Below are 21,302 nucleotides of genomic sequence, written 5' to 3'. Positions count from 1 at the left end.
TGTTCATATCAATATAGAGAGGGGGGGGGGGGGGGGGGGACAGATAACAGAGGGCTCGTCTCCATGGAAGAGTAGGTCTACTGTTATCTTTTGACAAACAGTAGCCATTGATTAGGGCAGCCATATATTACATCCATCAACTTTAAACAGCCAGTGCAGCTGATGTGACCGTCGCTGACACGGGCATCAGGAAGTATTCAGCTGTCCTCTTTCCCATTGTCAAGATCCCTGCCGCCTGGTTGCGGGACCCGTGGAGGAGTTGATTGAGTCGGCTCTGGAAGCGCTGCTCTTCTCCGTTTCGTTTCCCCAGGGTGAGGATGCCAGCTGCCGCGTCGCCCACCAGGACTCCTCTCGCCCCGCTCCCCGGGCGGCACAGCAGCACGTACAGGCGGCAGGTGCGGTGGTTCTGCCTGCAGCACTCGGATATGTCCTGGGCGTCACAGGCCAGGTGAGACACGAGGAGAACCAGGAGAAGGAGCTTGAGTTTCTGTGGGCGCAAAATAGCCTGTCTTCACTCAGAATCACAAAGAAATGCCAGGCTCATCCCTAACATAAAAAAACGTCAATTTTATATATATTATGCGCATAATAAAAGGTAATTCTACACATTGTTGTTGCTTCACTTCCGTGACGCTGAGGTAATTTAAAACACCAGAATAATTAAGGGAAAAAACCGGTGCCTCAATTTAAATTAAAAGTTTACCAAACAGTAACACTCTCAAACATCAAAAGCATACATTTGCATCATTAGATCATGAGGAGTGTTCCCTGACACTATACTCTCAGCACATGAACTTGAACCAACATCAATACTCTAGGAAGGTGTAGCCTTACCCTGGTGGGAGGGGGTTCCACTCCTGTGGCCACGGTTGTCTGAAGCTTCATGGGAGAAAACCACATCATGATCAGCTTGGCTGCGGGGTCCGCTGGTGCTCTCGACTCTCCACTTAGGGGACCCGACTGTCCTTATATACAGTCCCATGGCCTCTGTCAGTCAGCCTCTCTGAACGTCATTAGGAGCTGGTAAGGCTGGGGGGGCAAACAAACACGTGCAGCATCGCTGCTCATTTAACGTTGCTTTTTTTTGTTTCCCCTCTCTGCTCATCTCACCGTCTGGTCAGCTGTCCCTAATGAGGCCCCAGCTGCAGATCATCTCCAGGGAGTTCTCTGGGATTTTATATAAAGTTGGAACAAGGTGACCGACGGTTCATTAGGACATGCCTGGGTGATGAGTGGTGGAGAAGGCTTTGTGAGCTGCCGTATTGCCTTTCCTCTCGACGCCGGGTGACGACAGACAATTCAAGGCACGAAGCCTGACCTTTGAAAGCCCAGTGAATGGCCTGTAATGAGAGGACTGTTGAAAAGGCTTTTTAATGAGCTTCTATGATTATGCCCACTATTGAATAGAAAGAATGCCTCTAGAAATACTAACACAACAAGGACACTGTCTACACTATTTTGAACACTGGTTTGATACCTTAATTTCCATTCATTTGCCTCCCGTTGCACATACCTGCACACGAGATCCTTGATACCTCGTTGAGCTGTTTTTGGACCCACTCCAGACCGTGTGTGGGTATTTAACCGGCGGGTACAAGTGTGACGGGTCTGTAAGAGCCGTAGCCACGCTCCGTCTGACAAGGTAGTTCGCCACTCACGGGATTCGAACGCTCGGCCTCCGACTTGCCAAGCCCGACCACTACCAACTAGGCCAAAGTAAAGCTAGCTCTTCTTTGACGCGGTTGGCCTCTTACATACCTGAGGAGTGAGTTTCACGGTTCTCACTCCGTTACACAAGCACACACAGGAGAACGAGGCGCTGTTACTGTGCATCCCCGACTTTGACTTCTGTTGCCACCTTTTGGAGAACATTTAGAACTACCTCATATCAGGCTTTGACAATAGAACAAACGTCTCGTTCGAGTCATTGATCAGCAGAAATAGAATGAATAGTAATATTGGTAATATTATAATGTAGTATTAAAAGTGTCAAGTGTAAAAACGATATATTGTTTTATATAATAAATAAATGCATATTATATAATTATTTAATATGTACACACGGTATATTTCTGTAAGTCATACATCTGATATGGCTTATTTTTAAGTGTTAAACACACTCACTATTTCACAGCCTTCTCGTACAGAGAAAATGAAAGAGGAGTCAAGATAAACAATGACAATAGTTTTAATGGGTCATTCAAAGGAGCTCTTACAGAATGCATGCACATTCATTTTTCAGTGCACCATCAGTCATGTTGTGGTTCGACCATCACGTTGTAATGTTAACCTGTCCCAACCAACCCTACCTCCCCCCCGACCTGCATCTGAACCACAGCACAATAAGTGTCCACTCACTGTTTACATAGAAGCAATGTTTATAAAATAACTATAATATCAATATAGCTTACAACAACAATAATTATCATATATCAATCGTGAATGAATAGGTTGTTTGATTCAGGGAGAATCTGTAATAGCGATAAACATTAGCTGTCCCTTCAGGAATCTTTCATACAGTATCAATCTACAGTATAGTTTCCTATTCTTGGGTAGCTGCTATGACGACAGCTGTACCATGTCTCTGCTGACCTCTGACCTGAAGACCCTGAGGGGAGAGGGGTCACTGTTCCAGTTCTAACAGGCTGAGGGGGCTCTGTCTCAGGAGACTGGCTCCACCCACGGGACGACAACACCGACTAACGTGACTTCACACACAGAGCACCTCGGGGAGGAAGCGAGGGAGACCCTACGGCCAGAGTTCAGATATATTCCGAGAGATGGTTAAAAACAAATCAAAAGAATGAAAAGACTTGGCTCGAAGGTGTAAAAACCTGGTGATGGTTTTTCTCCAGCAGGGGGAGCAAGCGCATCAGTGTGGAGTCCCTGGAGAGCGTGGCGAGTCTGCGGGACTTCCCACACGGCCGCTGGGTTTGTGCTGTAATGGTCCTAAACGATCGCTTCAGGGCTCGGAGTCTCGAGGAGCAGACCTAGGTTATGCCCTTAAAACCTCTGGCCCCTCAGAGAGAGGGGTTAGGGAGGACAGGGGAAGGACGTTAAGGGACAAAAGATGAAGGGGGGGGAGGACCCAGAAGATAACCAAGGTTCCTGGTGAATCTGAAGGCGAACTTGCGCGGTATGAAATTCCAATGCGAGGCCTGTAACCCACAGAGCCAGAGTGTGTTAATGGTGGAGGGACATGTGGCTGGCACTTACTAGGGAGACACAGGGAGACCACACTTACTGACGGACTGACTCAACCACTTGAAATATTGACAAACTGACCGACTTCAAAAACGGATTTCCTAATATGGGGGGTTGCATCCTTAAGGGAGGGCAAGAGAAGCGGCCCCATCTTGGAAACAGGAAGAGATTCCTCTACGTCCGGAATGGAACAGAGACAAAAGCCTTTCGACAGGATGTCTCTGCAGTAGACCTCAGACGCTCTGTGTCTCAAACCTGTGTCTCCCTTCTCACACGACAAGTCCCAGTTCCACTTCCATTTTTGTCTCCCCCCTTTGCCTCTATTCCCTTATCTCTCTCTGTCGCTGTCTCCCTGTCTATTCCCCTCTCTCTCTCCTGTTCCCCAGGCTGGTTTCTCTCTTTCTCCTTCTCTTCCTCTGGTCTAATCCCTGTTTCCATCCGTTTCTCTCCCTCCATCATTCTTTTCAGCCCACTCTCCCTGTCCCTCTGGGTGTGCACTACTCTGTGGGTACAGGCAATGGGTCAGCAGGATCCAAAGTCACTCCCCATCTCATACTCAGGGATGGCATCCAGGGGACCTGCTGCCCGGTGCTGTTGGGCCAAGGTTTGGGTCTGGACCTGGGAATCGGCCTGGATATGGGGCTGGGCTTCGGCTTGGATATGGGGCTGGGCCTGCCCATGGGACTGTGTGTGGGCTTGGGGATGAGTGTGAAACTGAGGCTGAGGCTGGTGAGGCCGTGCCGGGGCCTGTGGGGCCTGCAGGGGGTGGTGCTGCGGGGCCTGCGGAGGGTGGTGCTGCGGGGCCTGCAGGGGGTGGTGCTGCGGGGCCTGTGGAGGGTGGTGCTGCGGGGCCTGTGGAGGGTGGTGCTGCGGGGCCTGCAGGGGGTGGTGCTGCGGGGCCTGTGGAGGGTGGTGCTGTGGGGCCTGTGGAGGGTGGTGCTGCGGGGCCTGTGGAGGGTGGTGCTGCGGGGCCTGCAGGGGGTGGTGCTGCGGGGCCTGTGGAGGGTGATGCTGCGGGGCCTGTGGAGGGTGGTGCTGCGGGGCCTGTGGAGGGTGGTGCTGTGGGGCCTGCAAGGGGTGGTGCTGCGGGGCCTGTGGAGGGTGGTGCTGCGGGGCCTGTGGAGGGTGGTGCTGCGGGGCCTGCGGAGGGAGGTGCTGGAGCTGGGGGGAGGCGGCTCCGTTCTTACTCAGACCACAAGACTGGGCTGCACAGTGGATCTGACGCAGCGTGTCCAATGCCTCGCTCTTAGCATGCTTCAGCAGGTCTGCCTGACCCTGAGAGGGGGGGAGAGAGACAGAGAGAGAGAGATGGGGAGAGAGAGAGAGAGAGAGAGAGAGAGAGAGAGAGAGAGAGAGAGAGAGAGAGAGAGAGAGAGAGAGAGAGAGAGAGAGAGAGAGAGGGAGGGAGACAGAAGGGAGGGCATAATTAGAGAGTTCATCTTTATGTTATCATTTCAGTGTTATGTGGCTCAGAGACGTGTATCTGATACACACACACATCTCATTATAATGGAACGGAAATGAAGGACACCAACTCTTTCAACCATTTCCTATGTTTAGCTGCACAACACAGCTCAACTTTAAGATCAAGATCTGCCTCAGTAAGCTACTTGAATAAACCATACTTCAAATCAGTGTCTTTTTTAATACAAACCAGGCACAGATATTATAGCTTTTTTTTTTTCTTCAAAAGCAATAAATACATTTGTCCAGCAGGTGGCAGACTACAACCACTCTGTTACCGTGGTGGCGTCGTTGCCGGAGCCCTTTTTGTGTACATTTCATCTGCTGGTAAGTGATCCCGTATGAAGTCTTCTCTGCTCTTTATTTAGCAACATCACTGAGATGAAACCCAGCCAGATGGGGAGGAAGTGGTCAGAGAAGGCATCCCACTTTATGGAGCTGTAAAGGCAATCACAGCAGTTTCCATGGCTGCGTTGGTTTCCGAGTTTGAGAGTTTGCTACGGCGAGCATGGAGTATATGTATGAAGACCAGGATAGAGACTAGGACTGTAGACTAAGTGTATACCAACCACCAACCTGACCTCTGGTTCCCCTCTCAGTCCAACCAAACTATCTCCTCTTTCATCTACAGTTCGATCATTTAGCAGACGGATAATAAACATATTTCCACATACACACACACACGCTGTATGTTCACACATATGTCTACAGTAGGTTAACGGACTTTACACCCCAGTCATCTTTAGTGAGCTTTACATAAGTGACATCACCAATGCTAGATCATTCACAGACTTTGTCTTCCTGCTAAATGCTGAAGTCAGATTGTGTGGCATGCGGAGGATGGCGGAGAGGTCAGAGCAACAGGAGACCGGCTGCTCTGGAGAGAAGAGCAGCAGAGGAGAGAAGGTTCTAGAGTCAGGTGGGTAGATAGGAGAGGGTCTCTGCCCCCCTGACTGAAACATAGAGCTCATTCCGTCTCAGTGGGGTGCCATCTCACCTCCTTGCAGGACTGAGATACTGGGAGCTCTTAAAGCTAAAGTCCATGTGTAGTGCAGCATATATTCCCAGGCCTTAGAGAGTCGAAGAATACACTGCATTGCCATTGCCTCAGGCCAGACTGGCGGTGGACCACACTAGCTGTAGCAGTGTCTGGCAAGTACTGACCTGAACAAAAAAGCCCAAGTCCAAACCTCATGTGATGGTAATGTTTAAAGAGAAGCCTCTCTACCTGGAACGGCCTTAGCACACAATCCAACAGAATGAATAAATCATGTGTTTGAAAAACATGAATTATGTAAGCAATGACTCACAGGGCCAGAAGTAAGCCAGCAGAAGGATAGGCTTGTGGTGCCAGAGTCAAATCACAACGGGCTGGGACTCGGCCATGTTACCCCCCCCCGACCCACCCACATCCCCCCCCCACCCACATCCCCCCCCCCCCACTCTCACCACGGACCTACCTCCAAGTCTATCCGTTATTTTTTATTCTCAGACACTTCATCGCTGCCGTTTGATAGCTTGCTTTCATATTGACTTAGCTCCGCCACAATTTCTGGACCAAATTTGGATGTGCAATGGAGAAAAATAAAGCTCCGTCAAGCCATTGGATAAAGAGCTGATAAGCTCTTTGATCAAGCCCAGTACCTCAATTGGACTAACAGGAGTTGTGGGAGCTAAGGCCATGATCCACCCCACAATCCCCCAACTCCACAGTCTCAGTCTTTGGAGTCTCATATGCTTCTATAAAAGGAATCCATTATGTTCTCTTGGCACTCTTTCCTCTCATAGTTTGTATCATTTCTGTCCCCATCTCTCTCTCTCTCTGCCCCCTGCCTACCAGTGCCCAGCAGATAGAGCTGGCAGGCTGGAGGTGCCACTGAGCCCACGAGCTGTGGATCTGGACGTTTCTTGGTGGTGAGTTGACGGGGCAAGGCTGCCAAGCTTGGCAAACCGACACACAGCGACTCTTACCAAATCTCCATCATCTACAGTAAGAAACATTCTCAAGACCAGAGGAGGAGGATGGGGGTGCAACACAGTTAGGGATTCGATCGTATGAGCAAATGTTAGGCTGCGATTTTTTTTTTATAAAGATGCCTGGTCTACTACGAGAGAAGCCTCAGATAGAATCATAGAACGGACTCTGCCCATTTCCAGTCCAATTCCTTTTCACTTCCCCTTTTCAGAGGTGGTTTGCCGTGCGTGATGAGGAAGGCCTCGTGTTAAAACCACCTGAGACAGCTAATCTCTGCCTGGCTGCATGGCCGTCCAGAAGACACCTGACCCTGCACGCCATTTCACTCAGTCCGAAATATAATTACCAGCTGAGATTAGATGGCATAGACGGATCTCACATTCCTGCCCAGGCATGAACCGGCTGGCCGGGCAGGCAGGAAATTAGAGGTGAGGATGTGCTGTGTCTTGGCTGCGTTAACAGTGGTGTCACTCTTGGTATTACCACATGTAATTATTCACATGGGCTGCGAAATGAGAGGTTGGGCATGTTTATCTGATGCTGGGCCAGTGTCCCAGGCAGAGCTCGCAGCACCCCCGCCCCTCATGGGCACATCCGCTGGCTAAATCATCCCACTGGTGGGGGAGTTTGTAAGGGCACGAGTGTGTGTGTGTGTGATGGGGGTGGGGGGGCCAACAAACACAACAACAATGTGCATGTCTTATCATGCTGTGTACTGCTGAACACACCGAATATGAACTGTATCTTGGAGCTGGAAGCTTACAGGGTGGTGCGTGTGTGTGTGATGGGGGGGTGGTGGGGGGGGGGGGTATGCTAACTATGCATGTTTACAAACACATACAGAATAGCACAATCTTATCATGTGTTCTTGTGTTGGTTAATGTTGAGCCTGCAAACTATACAACTGAAGCATCACAGATTAATTAGGAGATTTAGGGATTAGAAAAGCGCCATCTGCACAAGAAGTGTGTGTGTGTGTTCGTTCTGGTCCAGGTGATGATGGGATGTGTATAGAGAAACTTGACATCCTAGAGCTGTGAGACTAACCTCCCCTGTGGCTCTCATGGGAACAAGATGGTGTGTCCTGTACAAGCGTGCCATGTTGCTGCCATGCAGCCATGATGAGGAAACCTTCACCGGCCTCTCTCACCTTGAGCACCGTGATGTTCCAGGCGTAACTCTCCATGGCCTTCTGCAGCTTCCTCCCCTTCAGTCCTTCCTTGGCCCCAATGCGGTGCAGGTCTTCGTGAAAGTCCAGCCCTGTTCAAGGAGCGCAACAAAAACCAGCAGAGTTGTGTTAGCAGTAAGGGGCAGGAAGACTCCCTCCAGGTAATAATCACAGTGAGAGACTCTCGATCACAGTGTTCATGAACTTCGGTTCTGTCTGTCAGGGGGAAACGACTTTTGGGTGAGCAGCAAGGCTGTCCACAGCACTGGCTGACTGTGAGGCTATTAGTCTGGCACCTCTGCTCCAGTCCAATAACATGTAACTCTCAGGACAACATATATAGATTCCCTGACCCTTTCTGCTCCACTTAAAGTCTCTTCCTGGAGAAGGAAAGTATGTCACACTCTCGTTAGCCCCGGTCCTTCCTGTCTAAAATCCCAGGTCCCCAAGGTCCACGCGCTGTCGCTCACGCACACACAAGCGCTGGCACACACATACAGACGCAATCACATTTTGTCTTTTTTTTTCAGTCACGCACACACACATACAATGCATACGTAACTTTAGACCATCTCCTTCGCGTCGCTTACATCCTAGCCACCAGCCGCGGAGACAGAACATGAGAGGGAAAGAGAGGAGGTTATGGCTAACATGTTGGCCCTTGTCCATGTTATTTTTTTATAACTGGGCCAGGGAAGTATAAATAGTGTCTGGATGTGATAATAATAAAAGGTGAACACTTAAAAAAATATCTACTGTTCAGTATAACGTCCTTTCCAGATCTCTTTAAGACTCCTAGTCCTTACACGTTGACTAGGCCCTAACTTCATCGACTCATAACTTCTCTTAAGCAACCACTGCCTTCACTCATTGCTGTGCCTAGATCTTAAACTAACCTTCATGGAACTCGTAAAACATTTTTTTTTATTTATCTCATACCAAAATAGTTATGACTGAGGACTAAACAAGCCATAGGCATGTGGACAGTTCACTTGTTTTCTCCACTTGTAATAAAAACTCGAACACGACCATGAGGATGAATTCTGCAGTAGGGGCGCTCACAGCTTCACCAGTGTGTTGCTCAGTGCTAACCGTCTGCAGCTCCAGTGCTCCTCGGCTGCTGGAGTGAATCATCCTAATGCGCGATGTAAAGCCATCGCAGAACATCCATCTGTGATATCCAGAGTTGTGTTAACAGGGTTCGGGCTGATTGGATCATCTAGTCTGCGTAACGAGCCCGCCTACTGGTGCTGTGGTGGACGTGTTCTGGTGACGAGGGGAGACAGAGGCTAGCAGGCAGACGGAGAGCGGAGAGCTTCCGCAGAGACGACTGGAGCTTGAGGGACCTTGTCGTCCATCCTGTTGGAGCATTTCATTTCCCAATTATTAAGCCTCTTCTCCCCCCCCCCCCCCCCCCCCCCCGCCTAACAGCATACTTGATGTCACTTAAACTTGAGTTCATAAAAAAGGCACCCCATGGCATACCGTGATGTAGGCTGGCTTGCTGGTTCGGATCTCACGCTTAGCTTAGAGACAGAGAGAGCGAGAGAGGCATAGAGAGAGAGAGAGATGGAAGGGAAGAGAATGGAGGATGCAGTGCTCTACAGAGAGACTAGCCGAGCAGAGCAGGCATGTCGGCGCTTGGATGTGCTCAGAGAGCGACAGGCGGGACGAGGGGTGACAACATGTCAACATGACTGGGCTTAGGTTCCACCTACACATCGCCACCCCCGTACCCCTCTCTCTGTCTCTCTGTCTCTCTGTCTCTCTCTCTCTCTCTCTCTCTCTCGCACACACACGCACCCACCCACCCACACACACACTGTGCTATAATCAGAGTATGCAGACGCTTTCAGTCTCTATGGAGCACAGAGGCCTCTTTTTCACTGTGTAATGAGTACTGCAGCAGTGGCCATTACTTATGCTCCATATACAGAGAGAGAGAGAGAGAGAGAGAGAGAGAGAGAGAGAGAGAGAGAGAGAGGAGAGAGGAGAGAGACAGAGGAGAGAGAGAGACAGAGGAGAGAGAGAGACAGAGGAGAGAGAGAGCGAAGGTGAGAGAGAGAGAGAGAGAGAGAGAGAGCGAAGGTGAGAGAGAGAGAGAGAGAGAGAGAGAGAGAGAGAGAGAGAGAGAGAGAGAGAGAGAGAGAGAGAGAGAGAGAGAGAGAGAGAGAGAGAGAAAGAGAGAGAGAAAGAGAGAGAGAGAGGTAAACACTTAGGGAGATGGACAGAGGGGAAGAAATGAAATCGAATACAGACAGAAATTTAATTAAGTAACGTCAAATAAGAACGCATGGATTCATAAAGAAGGTAATTGTGGAATATAAGGAACCACGGAAAGGAGAGAGTTTCTCAAAGGGAAAAATAGTGAGTGTTTCCTTTATCCATCCTTTTGATGTGCAGGAGGCAGTCCAAGCAGCATTTCATTAGAGAACAAGGGGGAGATGGGAATGTGCCACTTTCCAACACCCGCACCAACAATGTAAAGAGAGAAAGAGAGACAGCTCTTTATCCCCCATATTTCCATGATAATGGAATCTACACGAATTGGATGATAACCATTCCAAAGCAGGCAGAGGGATTCTCTATTGAGAGGGGAAATCAATAAATAAGCATGATCAGCAGGCTGTGTGTCAACCAACCAGCCAACCAGCCAGCCAACCAGCCAACCAGCCAGAAAGACAAGGCTGTTCTCCTGTCATACTGACCCCTATACCTGGCCCAACCAATCTCTCCCACTGCTGTCTGCCAGATTTCACACACCTATACAACACGCACTTCTGTGCCCATACACACACACACACACACAAACATGAGCTAATGCATTCACACACACGCCCACACCACCACACACACACACACACACCCACACATGCCGGTAGCACCTGGAGGTGCCAGAGTGTGTGTCACAGCTGGTCCCTTATTAACAGCGTTTGATGGGGAGCCATCAGGGAATCCCGGGGGGGGTTCGTCCAGCACCTCTCCATCCTCATCAACACGTCATACTCACTGGCCAAATTAAACTGATTAGCAGCTGTAATGACTGGGCAGAGCTGGCACAGAAAGGGGGTGGTGGTGGTGGGGGAGAGAGGGGGTGCGCCGCCACGCACCAGAAGGATGAATGTTGGAGTCGCCCCCAGATCAGAGCGACCCCCTGCTTCCCCATGACCTTGGCCCCCTCTACCTGGCCCAACCAATCTCTCCCACTGCTGTCTGCCAGCCTCAGATTTCGCACACCTATATAACACGCACTTCTGTGCCCACACACACACACAAACACAAGCTAATGCATTCACACACACGCCCACACCACACACACACACACACACACACACACCACATACCACACACACACACCACCACACACACACACACACACACACACCACACACACACACACACACACCACACACACACACACACACCACACACACACACACACACACCACACACACACGTCTTCTTCCGCCCCCTCAATCCATTATCCAAAGCTTGAGGACGGGAATCTGCTCCTGCCATGGTGGCCCTGTGTGATGACACAGCTCAGACTACCTGGTGATGGCTGTCAGCTACAATCCAGGCAGAAATGTAAATCTTGCCTGGATGACGCACACACACACACCTCAACGTCAATCTCTCCCAACCTTGCGCTTTACAGTAATAGCACATTTCCACCCGCACTTTTTACAGCCATTAAAAGACAAATTATACCTTTTGGCTTCCAAATCAGTTATAGGAACTGGACCTTCAATCACATGTAAAATTCCCACCATACTGCCTCCCTTCCCATCACCTCTCTGCCAATCACCCTCTATGTGACTTGGTGATGCAGCAGCCAAGCAGACCATGGCATGACCCCTGAGATGGGTTGGAAAACTCTAGAAAACCATCATTACATTTTGTCAGGCGTGCTCGGTGCATTCAGTCAGTCAGTCAGTCGGCAAGGCCGGCAGGTAAGCAGGAACAACAGGCAGCATTTAGCCTGTTGTTAGCCTGTTACATGCTATCAAAGTCAAGCCAACAAAGAGACAGGGAGGCAGGCAGTGGGAAGGAGCAGGCGGGCACAGATAACCTCTAACCCCAGGTGGTTGTCAGTCCTAGCCCCAGCCACAGCTCTCTGAACAGGTATAAGATCTTTACATCTTTACATTTAGCAGACGCTCTTATCCAGAGCGACTTACAGTAAGTACAGGGACATTCCCCCGAGGCAAGTAGGGTGAAGTGCCTTGCCCAAGGACACAACGTCAGTTGGCATGACCATAAGATGAGTAATATAATGATGACATCGTCACTTGAAATGGTAAGGGCACCGTAACCTTGTAAGACCCCTTGTTGTAAAATTATAACGTCACCTTTAGCTCTTTAATTGCTAATTTCTATAATAATAGCATTGCAAGGCAAGACAATAGGACCCATTGGTTATGTAAATGTGGTCGTTCCAAAAAAATCTTATTAGCAAATGTGATTTTTGGAGAGCTAAAGGTGATGTTGAGATTTTAAATCGGGTCTTACTGGGTTAAGAGGTTGCTTTCCCATCTCTGACTGTGGCTTATGGCTGACTGCCTCACATAGTAACATTGATTGAAAGTGAGTGTGTGTGCGTCTGTGTTGACCTATGACCTCTACAGAACTGTACCACAACAGAGATTCGGTGTGTATTCAACACAACCACTAGTGGCCACTCTTTCTGCAGTGCTTTCGTTAAGCAGGACACACACACACCCCCACACTGCACACAAACGTTAACCACACAAACACTAACAAACACCCACACACTCCCTGTCATCTCTTGCATCTCATCTTGGGCTCCATCAAAGCAGACTTGGTCCTAACCTCCTGCCCTAGTGCCTCGTGGGTAAACAGCGGTGGTCAGCTGTGTCTCTGTGGGGCTGCTGGGAGTCCAAGGACGTCAGAGAAAAAGCTACGACACAAAAAAAAAAAAGTGTGTTTGCGTTTCTCCACGCACTTCAGATTCGTATTTTTTTTCCCATTCATTTGTTTTCCCCGCGTCACGTTGCACTACCATCACAGCCTCCCTGTCACACAGCAGGCTCTGGGACGCAGCGGCTGGTCAAAGGGGTGCGCTCGTCTCCACACAAGAGAGGCAGGCAGGGGTGGGGTACAGAGGACAAGAGGAGGGCCTGCCGGGCATGTTTTTATTGGGAAGGGGGAAGCAGAGGGGGAGCTGGGTGTCAGGGAAAGTGTTATGTTTGGCATGCATCGCCCCCCGAGGGGATTCTTTTTTGTTGCTCCATTTCCCCTCCCAACGTTTCCTTGTTACATAACCCCCCCCCCCCCCCCGACACCTACTGACAGCAGCACACAGCTGTGAGGCGGTGGATCTGGCGGGCTGAAGGGGGCCGAGGGGGGCGGGGGCTAAGCTAAGCCCCTGGGGCCTCTGCAGCCCCAGCTTAGTTGCCGTGGAGCCACGGAGCATCAGAGCGGGGGAGTGCTCATTGATTCTAGCCCAACTCCAAGGCTCCATCTCTGGGTAATTGCCCAGAGATGCCCCTGGCACAGGCCGCACGGGGAGGGAGGGCACCAGCGGGTGGTGGGTGGCAGAGTGGATGAAAGGAAGAAGGGCGTGCAGGGTACCGAGGGCTCAGCACGTCAGCCTGGCCATACTGGGTGTGCCAGCAGTGTGTCCTCACTGTCTGCTGGGAGTCAGGTGGCTGAGCGGTGAGGGAATCGGCCTAGTAATCTGAAGGTTGCCAGTTCGATTCCCGGCCGTGTCAAATGACGTTGTGTCCTTGGGCAAGGCACTTCACACTACTTGCCTCAGGAGGAATGTCCCTGTACTTACTGTAAGTCGCTCTGGATAAGAGCGTCTGCTAAATGACTAAATGTAAATGTCTGCTGAACTGTATGAATCCTCATCCACTACGTTCCATATTACCTACACAGAGAGAGACACACACACACACACAACACAGAGCTTGTCGTGACTACCTCAGTCCAGTGTGGAGAAGCATTGGGGGCCAACCTGTGCTTGCATATGCACGTTTTGCATTGACTGTCCATAGTCCTGACAGATCTGAAAGGATGTTTGTTATGCTGTGTTTGTGGGTTTGATCTTGTGCATTGTGCCAGTCCTAGGCAGACAAACACACTGTAGGTAAACAGACATAATTATGAGAGTAAAACATGTCAAGATTCATCTTTCTCAGGCCTTAATAATGTTGTTTGTGTTCTCGTATATGGGGCCATTTGCAGATAGAGCAGCACTGTAGGAAGGGCCAAGCAGACAACCAGCAATTAGTGCCGCGCAGCAGGGAGCCGGGAACAAGCCCCTTGATGTCTCCCTAATTTGGCTGCATTTTGTACAAATGATCGTGTTATAGTCAATTACAGCCATGCATTGAAAGTCTGGACCGCATTTAAAAAAAGCAGCATGGACACCCTAACACAATACACTTCTATTCTCCTGACTCATCCCTCAGCTCTCTCTCTCTCTCTCTCTCTCTCTCTCTCTCTCTCTCTCTCTCTCTCTCTCTCTCTCTCTCTCTCTCTCTCTCTCTCTCTCTCTCCCTCTCCCTCTCTCTCCCTCTCTCTCTCTCTCTCTCAATTTTTAGCTCTTAATTAGAGAAAACTCCAGCAGCAGAAGAACAATTTCGTAATCTCACAGAATGGGCACACACACCACCGTCCTTTTGTGCTTCCCTCCGGGGCCGCCTGGAGCAGTGGGCAGCCACATCAGTGGAGGCCGGGGGGGAAATCCAACAAGTCCAGCAAGTCCTCAACCCATGTCCTGGCCAACATCCAGGGTAAGAGGATGTTGTAAAGGAGAAGTTGAAAGTTTTGTTCCCAAAACAAGATTTGGGATTTGAATGTTAGTGGTTGAACCCACTAACACCTGGAAAGCCCAGCCGCTGGTATAATAGTTTGTACCGGTAGACCTTATTTATAAACCATAACTAACTAGCAGTTCCAATGTTGTTACTGAAGGTATTTCTATGCAGTCGTATGGTAGTCAATGTAATGGACAGTGTTTTCTCCACCTCCTACTCTTTTCACCCTGTCTCTTCAGGGACTCACAGATAACGATCCCCTCCCTGTTGACATCACAGGCCGTCTGTCGTGACTCACAAAGGATGGCAATGACGCATGTCAAACGACACACCACGTCAGTCGCCGATGACGACCATGCCGATGCCGACGATAAGGGGGGCTGTTACAATATCGGTTTAGAATAGCTGTGTATAGTCTACGCAGCCACCTATCTCCTAAGATTCTCATATGTTTATGGCATGCACCTGCCCACCAAAGCAGATTCCTCGTTTGTGTACACTTACTTGAGGATTCAACTTGTTTCTGATTCTCCCCCCCCTCCCCCCCCCCCCCCCCCCCCCCCCCCAGTGACAGTTGTTTGAGAGTTGGTTTGGCCCTGGGAGGGAGCCATGCGGATGTGTAAGGGGCAGACAGGGTGGGAGCCATGCGGATGTGTAAGGGGCAGACTGGTCCTTACCTGCCCGCTGGGCTTGCGTGAGCTTGGAGTAGACACCGTCTGCTGACTCGATCAGTGTCCTGCTCGTCTGGATCATCTGGGGGAGGAAACCCATGTACACAGGAAGTCAGTTTGGGTCACACAACACTTCCTCATTACGCAATAGCGCCTACCGAAGGCGCAGAGGAAAACAGATCCACTTCCTGTGGATCTGAAGATCAACGTTCACGCCGAAACTTTGGGAAATATGATTGAGTTGGGTCGGAAACAGCGACATTTCGGCAGGGGAACACCATCGTGGCAACGTGTCGGAGCCATCGGGTTGCTTTTAATAAACGACTGACAGGAATAGTTAATGCCTGTGTACTTGTATACTTTTCACCCCACACCCCACAGCCACACTGGGTGGCAGAGTTCCCGTGTTGGTGTGGAGAAGAACCGGAGGCGATAACGATTCTCAAGTGTTCTCCAGTCCAGACAGGCTCTTAGATCTGGTCACCCATGGCAGCTTCTAGGGCCATACTCAGCCCCACCTAGAGCTGCAGCTGACCTCGCACCAGCGACTCAGGGAGAAGATAATCACATCTCACACCTATAGTTAGCAGCTCGGAAACAGGAAGCACACATTACGTGTGAGGAGCGTAATGGTGGAACCCCCCCCCCCCCCCCCCCCCTGCCCCGTCTCCCTCATGCTGCTGGTCCCACAGGACTGCTGACAACAGCGTTCCAAAGTGCTGACGCTCAGTTCACCGCCGGGTCAGGACACGAGCGTCCTACACAAGCAGTCTGGGGACAGACGGCGGCCTGCTTTTGTGCCCTGACGGCTGAAGTTTGGACGTACACACACGCATGCGCGCAAGCAAGCGCACACGCACACTTTGTCAGGCATTCTCTCTCTCTCTCTCGCTGTCTCTCACACACGTAGACACACACTGGGCCCTCTGTTCTTCGTGCAGGGTGGTTGCCAGTGAACTAAGCGTTTGGAAGAGTACCCAAACAGTCAGCTGACTGACCTTGTCCTCAGGACAGTCTCTCTGTTGTGTCGCGTCTCCTCGACGCCGGGAAAGCTGAATATGTCTCACATTCGCATGCCAAGAAGTTTGGGAACGTTACCTCGATCCTCTCTTTGGCTCCTCGCATGCAAATGTGATGTAGCAGCTGCCCTTATGGCTACCGAGTAGCCATGCTCACAGGAGAGGCTCGTGAAATTCAGAGCAGATGCTATTTAGGTCTCCTCTGGGGAGCGCTTCTGTCAGCGCTGCACTGCAGGTGTCGGCAGAGGGGTGAGCCTGGGATCCCTCACGTCGTGAGGAACACCAGAGCTCCCCTCCGCTGACCCACTTCGCCGGGTCGGACCACGAGGCAGCAGACGGGGTGGAGAGGTGGGCCGAGGGCTTGAGGGAGAGCGCCTGGAAGCCTCCGTCTCCCCCCTCCCCCGTGTTGGAAGATACCAACAGGCCAGAGGATTCGTAAGTTCCTAATGGAGGAGCCCCTCCTTGAAAGAGACAGGAAGCCGGATGGAAAGCGATGGCTAAGGACTCGCTCAGCAGGATGGGATACCGGGGAGAGGTTTAGCAGCAGCAACAACTGCTCTACAGACGAGGAAACGCCTATCGCAGCAGAACGCTAGATGCTATCTTAGCACATTGTACCTCTGAGTGAGTGAGTGCATCTGGAGTCAGATGGCTGAGCGGTGAGGGAGTCGGGCTAGTAATCTGAAGGTTGCCAGTTCGATTCCCAGCCGTGCCAAATGACGTTGTGTCCTTGGGCAAGGCACTTCACCCTACATGCTTCGGGGGGAATGTCCCTGTACTTACTGTAAGTCGCTCTGGATAAGAGCGTCTGCTAAATGACTAAATGTAAATGTATGTGTGTGTAACCCTTGAGGGTTTAGGTTGGTTGAGGGGGCAGTTCTATGGGTGTGGGTCTGAAGCCCTCTGTGACTTGCTTGCGTGTAAAAAGGGCTACACAAATACATTTGGATTTTATTTGATGTGTGTGTGTGTGTGTGAACACGTGGGCGTACCATGTCGTAGGCATTGAGGACCTTGCGGAGCAGCTCTGGGACCAGCCCCTGGGCCTCCATGGTGGGGTAGGTCTCACTCAGGTCCACGGTGACCTTCAGGCCTCGCTCACTGTTCATCAGCCAGGTGGATACGGTGAGGATGCACTGCTTCATGTTGGCCGCAGGAGTCAGCCCACACAGCTCCTTAAAGGACACCATGGCATTCTGGAGGAAAACACACACACACACACACACACACACACAAAAGGCTTTAGGATGAGACTAGAGATTCTGGTGCTGTAAAGTTCTTGTCATTTTGTAACACTATGCAGCTACGCAAACACAGATGGATCCCTGGGTTGATGTTTACAACTTGTGTCGCTGTCCCTGTTCACGGTAAAGACCCAGATCACTGTGACTCTGGGACACATGGTCCTGGTTGTGATGAGGTCACAGAGATCATGTGTTCTGCTGATCCCGCTCCTTCCCTCAGAGCTCAGGCGGACAGCAGTGGAGTTAGTTTGTTTGAGCAGACAAAGTGCTTCCCATGACATCAGCCAGTTCATTCCCCAGGAGTGTGACTCTGGTGGGCCGGCTTCTCAACCGCAGCCTCCTGGAGCCGTCTCCCCGGCTCCTCTCTCCCCACCTCCAGACCTGCCTCCGGCCTCCAGACCAGCCTCTCCCCCACCAGTGTGGCTGCCCTGACTTCTCCCTTGGCTGCCTGCGCAACCACAGGGCCAGGCGGGGCCGGCACCTCCAGCCTTCCTGCCGGGCAAACCCAGCTCTGCTCATGCAGCATGGAAGACTGAGGCCCTCCGCTATTCACAGACCCATCAGACGGACAAATGAGAGCAAGGGAGAGAGAAAAAAAAGAAAAGGAAGTGAGGGGTGAAAGAGAGAGTCCTAAATTAGGGAGAATGAGGGAGGAAATGGTAAAGGAAGAAAGAGAAGAAAAAAGAGACAGAATGAAAAGAGAGTGAAAAATGACAGCGAGCGTGGTGCTGGTATTTTGGAATCCGTCCACACACTCTGCAGTGTGGGAAAGACTGTCTCCCCTGGTCAGACCTCCGGTCGGGGAGAAAGACTCTTTTCTACCCCTGGAGGATGTGCTGTCATAGCGGGGCCAAACGATCTCCCTGTGAGCCAGCCAACAGAGCTAGGAAGCTATCTGTATGCAAAGCCTCAACCTGGGACAATAACACCCTCTGGCCTAGCAAGAACAGCCAAGGAGGGATTCTTAGACCCACGCTCAAACTGAGAGAGGAAAGGGATAACAGGTTTATGGGTTTGAGTGGTTCTGTTAGCCTTGCGTATAAAGGTTGCGTGCGTGTGTGTTTCTGTGTATGTGTGTGTGTTAAGCCAGCGTGAAGTCACACCATAAAACACTGTATCCAGTCTGTGGGGCTGCAAAATCAAACAAGAGGCTGGTGTTTTTAATTACACCCCACCCTCCTCCCCTCCTCCCCTCCCCCCCTCCCCTCCCCTCCCCTCCTCCCTACAACATTCCCCGAATGAGGACTGCGTGTCTGGTTACACTGCTGTTTTTGTTCCGCTCCCTCCCTGGACCAGAGTGCAGAGCTGAAGTGGATAAGCCAGGGTCTACACTGGCACGCATGCCCGGGGAACAAAGCCTGGTCTAGCTTGGCCTGGGCTCCTGCTATTACACCACTCCCCAGGGGCCTCATCCAGCTACGGTGCCCAGGGGAGGAGCGCTCAATCTCCCACAGAGTCTATGGATTTACTGCCATGGAACAATAAGAGGCATGGTACTGTTCTTCCAGGCTCTGGCTCTTTAACTGCCCTGCTTCTCCCAGACAAGCCACTCTCAGCCTGGTATTGTTCCGAGGAGACCACCTGGAAACGGCCCGAAAATTACCTCTCTCTACGTGCTCAGAGGAACAGAACGAGGCCTTTAATAGCACCCTTCTATGCACGTGTGAGTGCGTCTGTCGCAGAGTGCATGTCCATTATGGGCTGATCCTGTGTATTGCGCGGTAATATGCACCAGCACATCTTTGTGTGTGTGTACACATGGGTGCATGTGTACACACAGGTTTATGCTTTTTCCCTCATTATCACTTGACCGCCGAGCAGAAACAGGGCTTTGAGGAGAATCCTTGGAGGTCTATATCTTTATTTTTCGCTCTTCTCTCTTGCTTGTGTCTCAGGGGAGAGAGAGCTCAGTAGTGGAGCTGTGCTCCGAGGGGAGATGTCAGCCTTGACAACAGGTGGTTCTCATGGCCCGCAAGAAGGAGCACACAGGGACCGAGTCTTCCCAGCAATCCAGGGCCTACCATCCAATCAACCCACTACAGGAAGTCTACAGCCACACAGCATTCACAACAACACCTTTGACTATTCGTACCGTTCTCATCTACCTCTCTTCTTCTGTGAGAAAGCCTCGTATCACTGTGACTCATATTTTTGTTCTAAATCTATTTATCGCCACTGAGAGTGAATCAGTGACGCAGAACTCATAAAAGTGTCACTTTTTACACATGGGTGGCTTAAATATTATTTTAATATTTAGTCGGATTGATTTTATCCAAAGTGCATAGTAGTTAGGAAGTGTTTGCCTGGACGTGATTATTGCTTAAGGCTTCACAACAAACCCGATTCAGAAGACTGTTTAAGAGGTAATGGAAGTTGTACCCTTCTGGTCCTCACTCAGAATTTTAATTCTCAACGTTATTGGAAAGGAAAGAAAAAGGTGCAGTGGTCTAACTTTTTCCAGAGCTGTATATCTGGACAAAATGTCAGCCTTCTGGACACAGCCATTCATTTGATACTATATCTGGACAAAATGTCAGCCTTCTGGACACTGGCCTTTCTTTTATTATTGCAGCTCTGACCACTGCACCTTTTTCTTTCCTTTCCAAAAATGTTGAGAAGGAAGATTTTGAGTGAGGAACAGAAGGGTTCGATTTAATAGATTCTGACTTGCATGCAAGCTAAGCATCGGGATTTAAGATGACAAACTGTTAGTGCATATCTGTCGTGAATCTGCACATGCCACTTTTGCAAAGCCAATTCTTCCCTTCATCCTTCTTGCACAACAAACTCCGACCTAGCACAGAAAAGGCACTGCTGTCTGCTGTCTCCCTGCAAAGTATTCACTTCCTATCATGTTCATCCCCAGTCAGACTGTAATTTAACTGCATGCTGTGTAAACACTCTCCAAATTACAGCATACATTTCACTTCTAGAACACAATAACCTGTCTTGTATCATGAATCATTGAAAGAGCAAGGCCAAGATCCATGAATTTGAGAAATGTATGACAGCATGCCACAGAAACTTTAATTATGTGCCCTGCTTATCTGTCTGGGTCTGCATTCAATAGAGCTATAGTGGCCTACTTCCTTTCCTTCAGTAATAAAGACCCATTTTTGATTGATATCCCTCATCTGTAATCATCTGTTGTCGGAGTCACCTGATAGAAACATAGCTAATGTCCAGAGGTAAAACTGTTCTGGATCCTGCTGCCGTCAGCTAATCTACAGGCCACTGGGGTTGGGCCTACTGTATGCCAACTCAAAGTCTAATATTAGACTAAGATGATATGTATGTGGTTTCAGGGAGTGCAGATCTCACATCATGTGGTTTCGAGCCGACTCTGCAACAAAGACTGCAGACGTCCTTGGGTCAAACCCCAAGAACCGAACCTATTCAGCCCTATATTAAGATCGACTGGAATCCTAAGATAGTATCATGGCAGTGCCTACTCATTAAAGAAAATTTTCTCTTAGAAATATGAGCTATTGTGTTGATGCAGCTACTGAGAGAGATAGCCTAAAAAGGGATTTAAATATATCCAGATTCCTTCTCCTGGCAAAAGACACTCCTGCCAGTTTCAGACATAGCGTGATAAGAGCTTGACTAGTTTAAAACCCTTAAATGAAACTATAAATCACAGCAGTTAAGACAGAGTGTGGCAAATAAATGAATGAAGGAAGCTTGTGTAAGGACAGGAAAAAGAATAGAGACAAAGACAGAAAATAGAGAACAAAATAAGATGATGGATGTGATGCTCTACTGTAAG

The 21,302-nt window shown here is 50.1% G+C and overlaps 2 protein-coding genes and 1 long non-coding RNA gene across 3 annotated transcripts in view; 1 reads left to right on the top strand and 2 right to left on the bottom strand.

The window, feature by feature from the left end:
• Positions 1–142: 142 nt before the first annotated feature.
• On the bottom strand, positions 143–900 carry hcrt (hypocretin (orexin) neuropeptide precursor). Its single transcript, XM_067232743.1, has 2 exons — positions 835–900; positions 143–487 (listed from the first exon to the last, which is right to left on the bottom strand). Exons 1-2 carry the CDS (start codon positions 898–900, stop codon positions 143–145), a joined length of 411 nt encoding a protein of 136 aa, XP_067088844.1.
• A 1,291-nt stretch (positions 901–2,191) lies between these two features.
• Positions 2,192–21,302, bottom strand: part of plcl5 (phospholipase C like 5) — a 96,701-nt gene continuing 77,590 nt past the window's right edge. Inside the window, 4 exon segments of the mRNA XM_067232742.1 lie at positions 2,192–4,479; positions 7,794–7,903; positions 15,277–15,352; positions 17,282–17,485. Coding sequence (XP_067088843.1) covers positions 3,727–4,479; positions 7,794–7,903; positions 15,277–15,352; positions 17,282–17,485 — 1,143 coding nt within the window. The 3' untranslated portion in view covers positions 2,192–3,726.
• LOC136941057 (uncharacterized) lies at positions 18,870–20,659 on the top strand. Its single transcript, XR_010876437.1, has 2 exons — positions 18,870–19,196; positions 19,429–20,659. It is a non-coding gene; the product is annotated as an uncharacterized lncRNA (long non-coding RNA).

This window comes from Osmerus mordax, chromosome 3 (assembly GCF_038355195.1).
Source record: "Osmerus mordax isolate fOsmMor3 chromosome 3, fOsmMor3.pri, whole genome shotgun sequence".
Classification (NCBI taxonomy): Eukaryota; Metazoa; Chordata; class Actinopteri; order Osmeriformes; family Osmeridae; genus Osmerus; species Osmerus mordax.
This window is presented reverse-complemented; position numbering and strand designations above follow the sequence as displayed.

What these genes read in the sequence shown, in the direction of transcription:
- hcrt (XM_067232743.1), bottom strand. Translation starts at nt 900, where the DNA reads ATGTGGTTTTCTCCCATGAAGCTTCAGACAACCGTGGCCACAGGAGTG. An exon ending in TGGAACCCCCTCCCACCAGG is followed by an intron (nt 488 to 834) that starts GTAAGGCTACAC and finishes TTGCGCCCACAG; the next exon opens with AAACTCAAGCTCCTTCTCCT.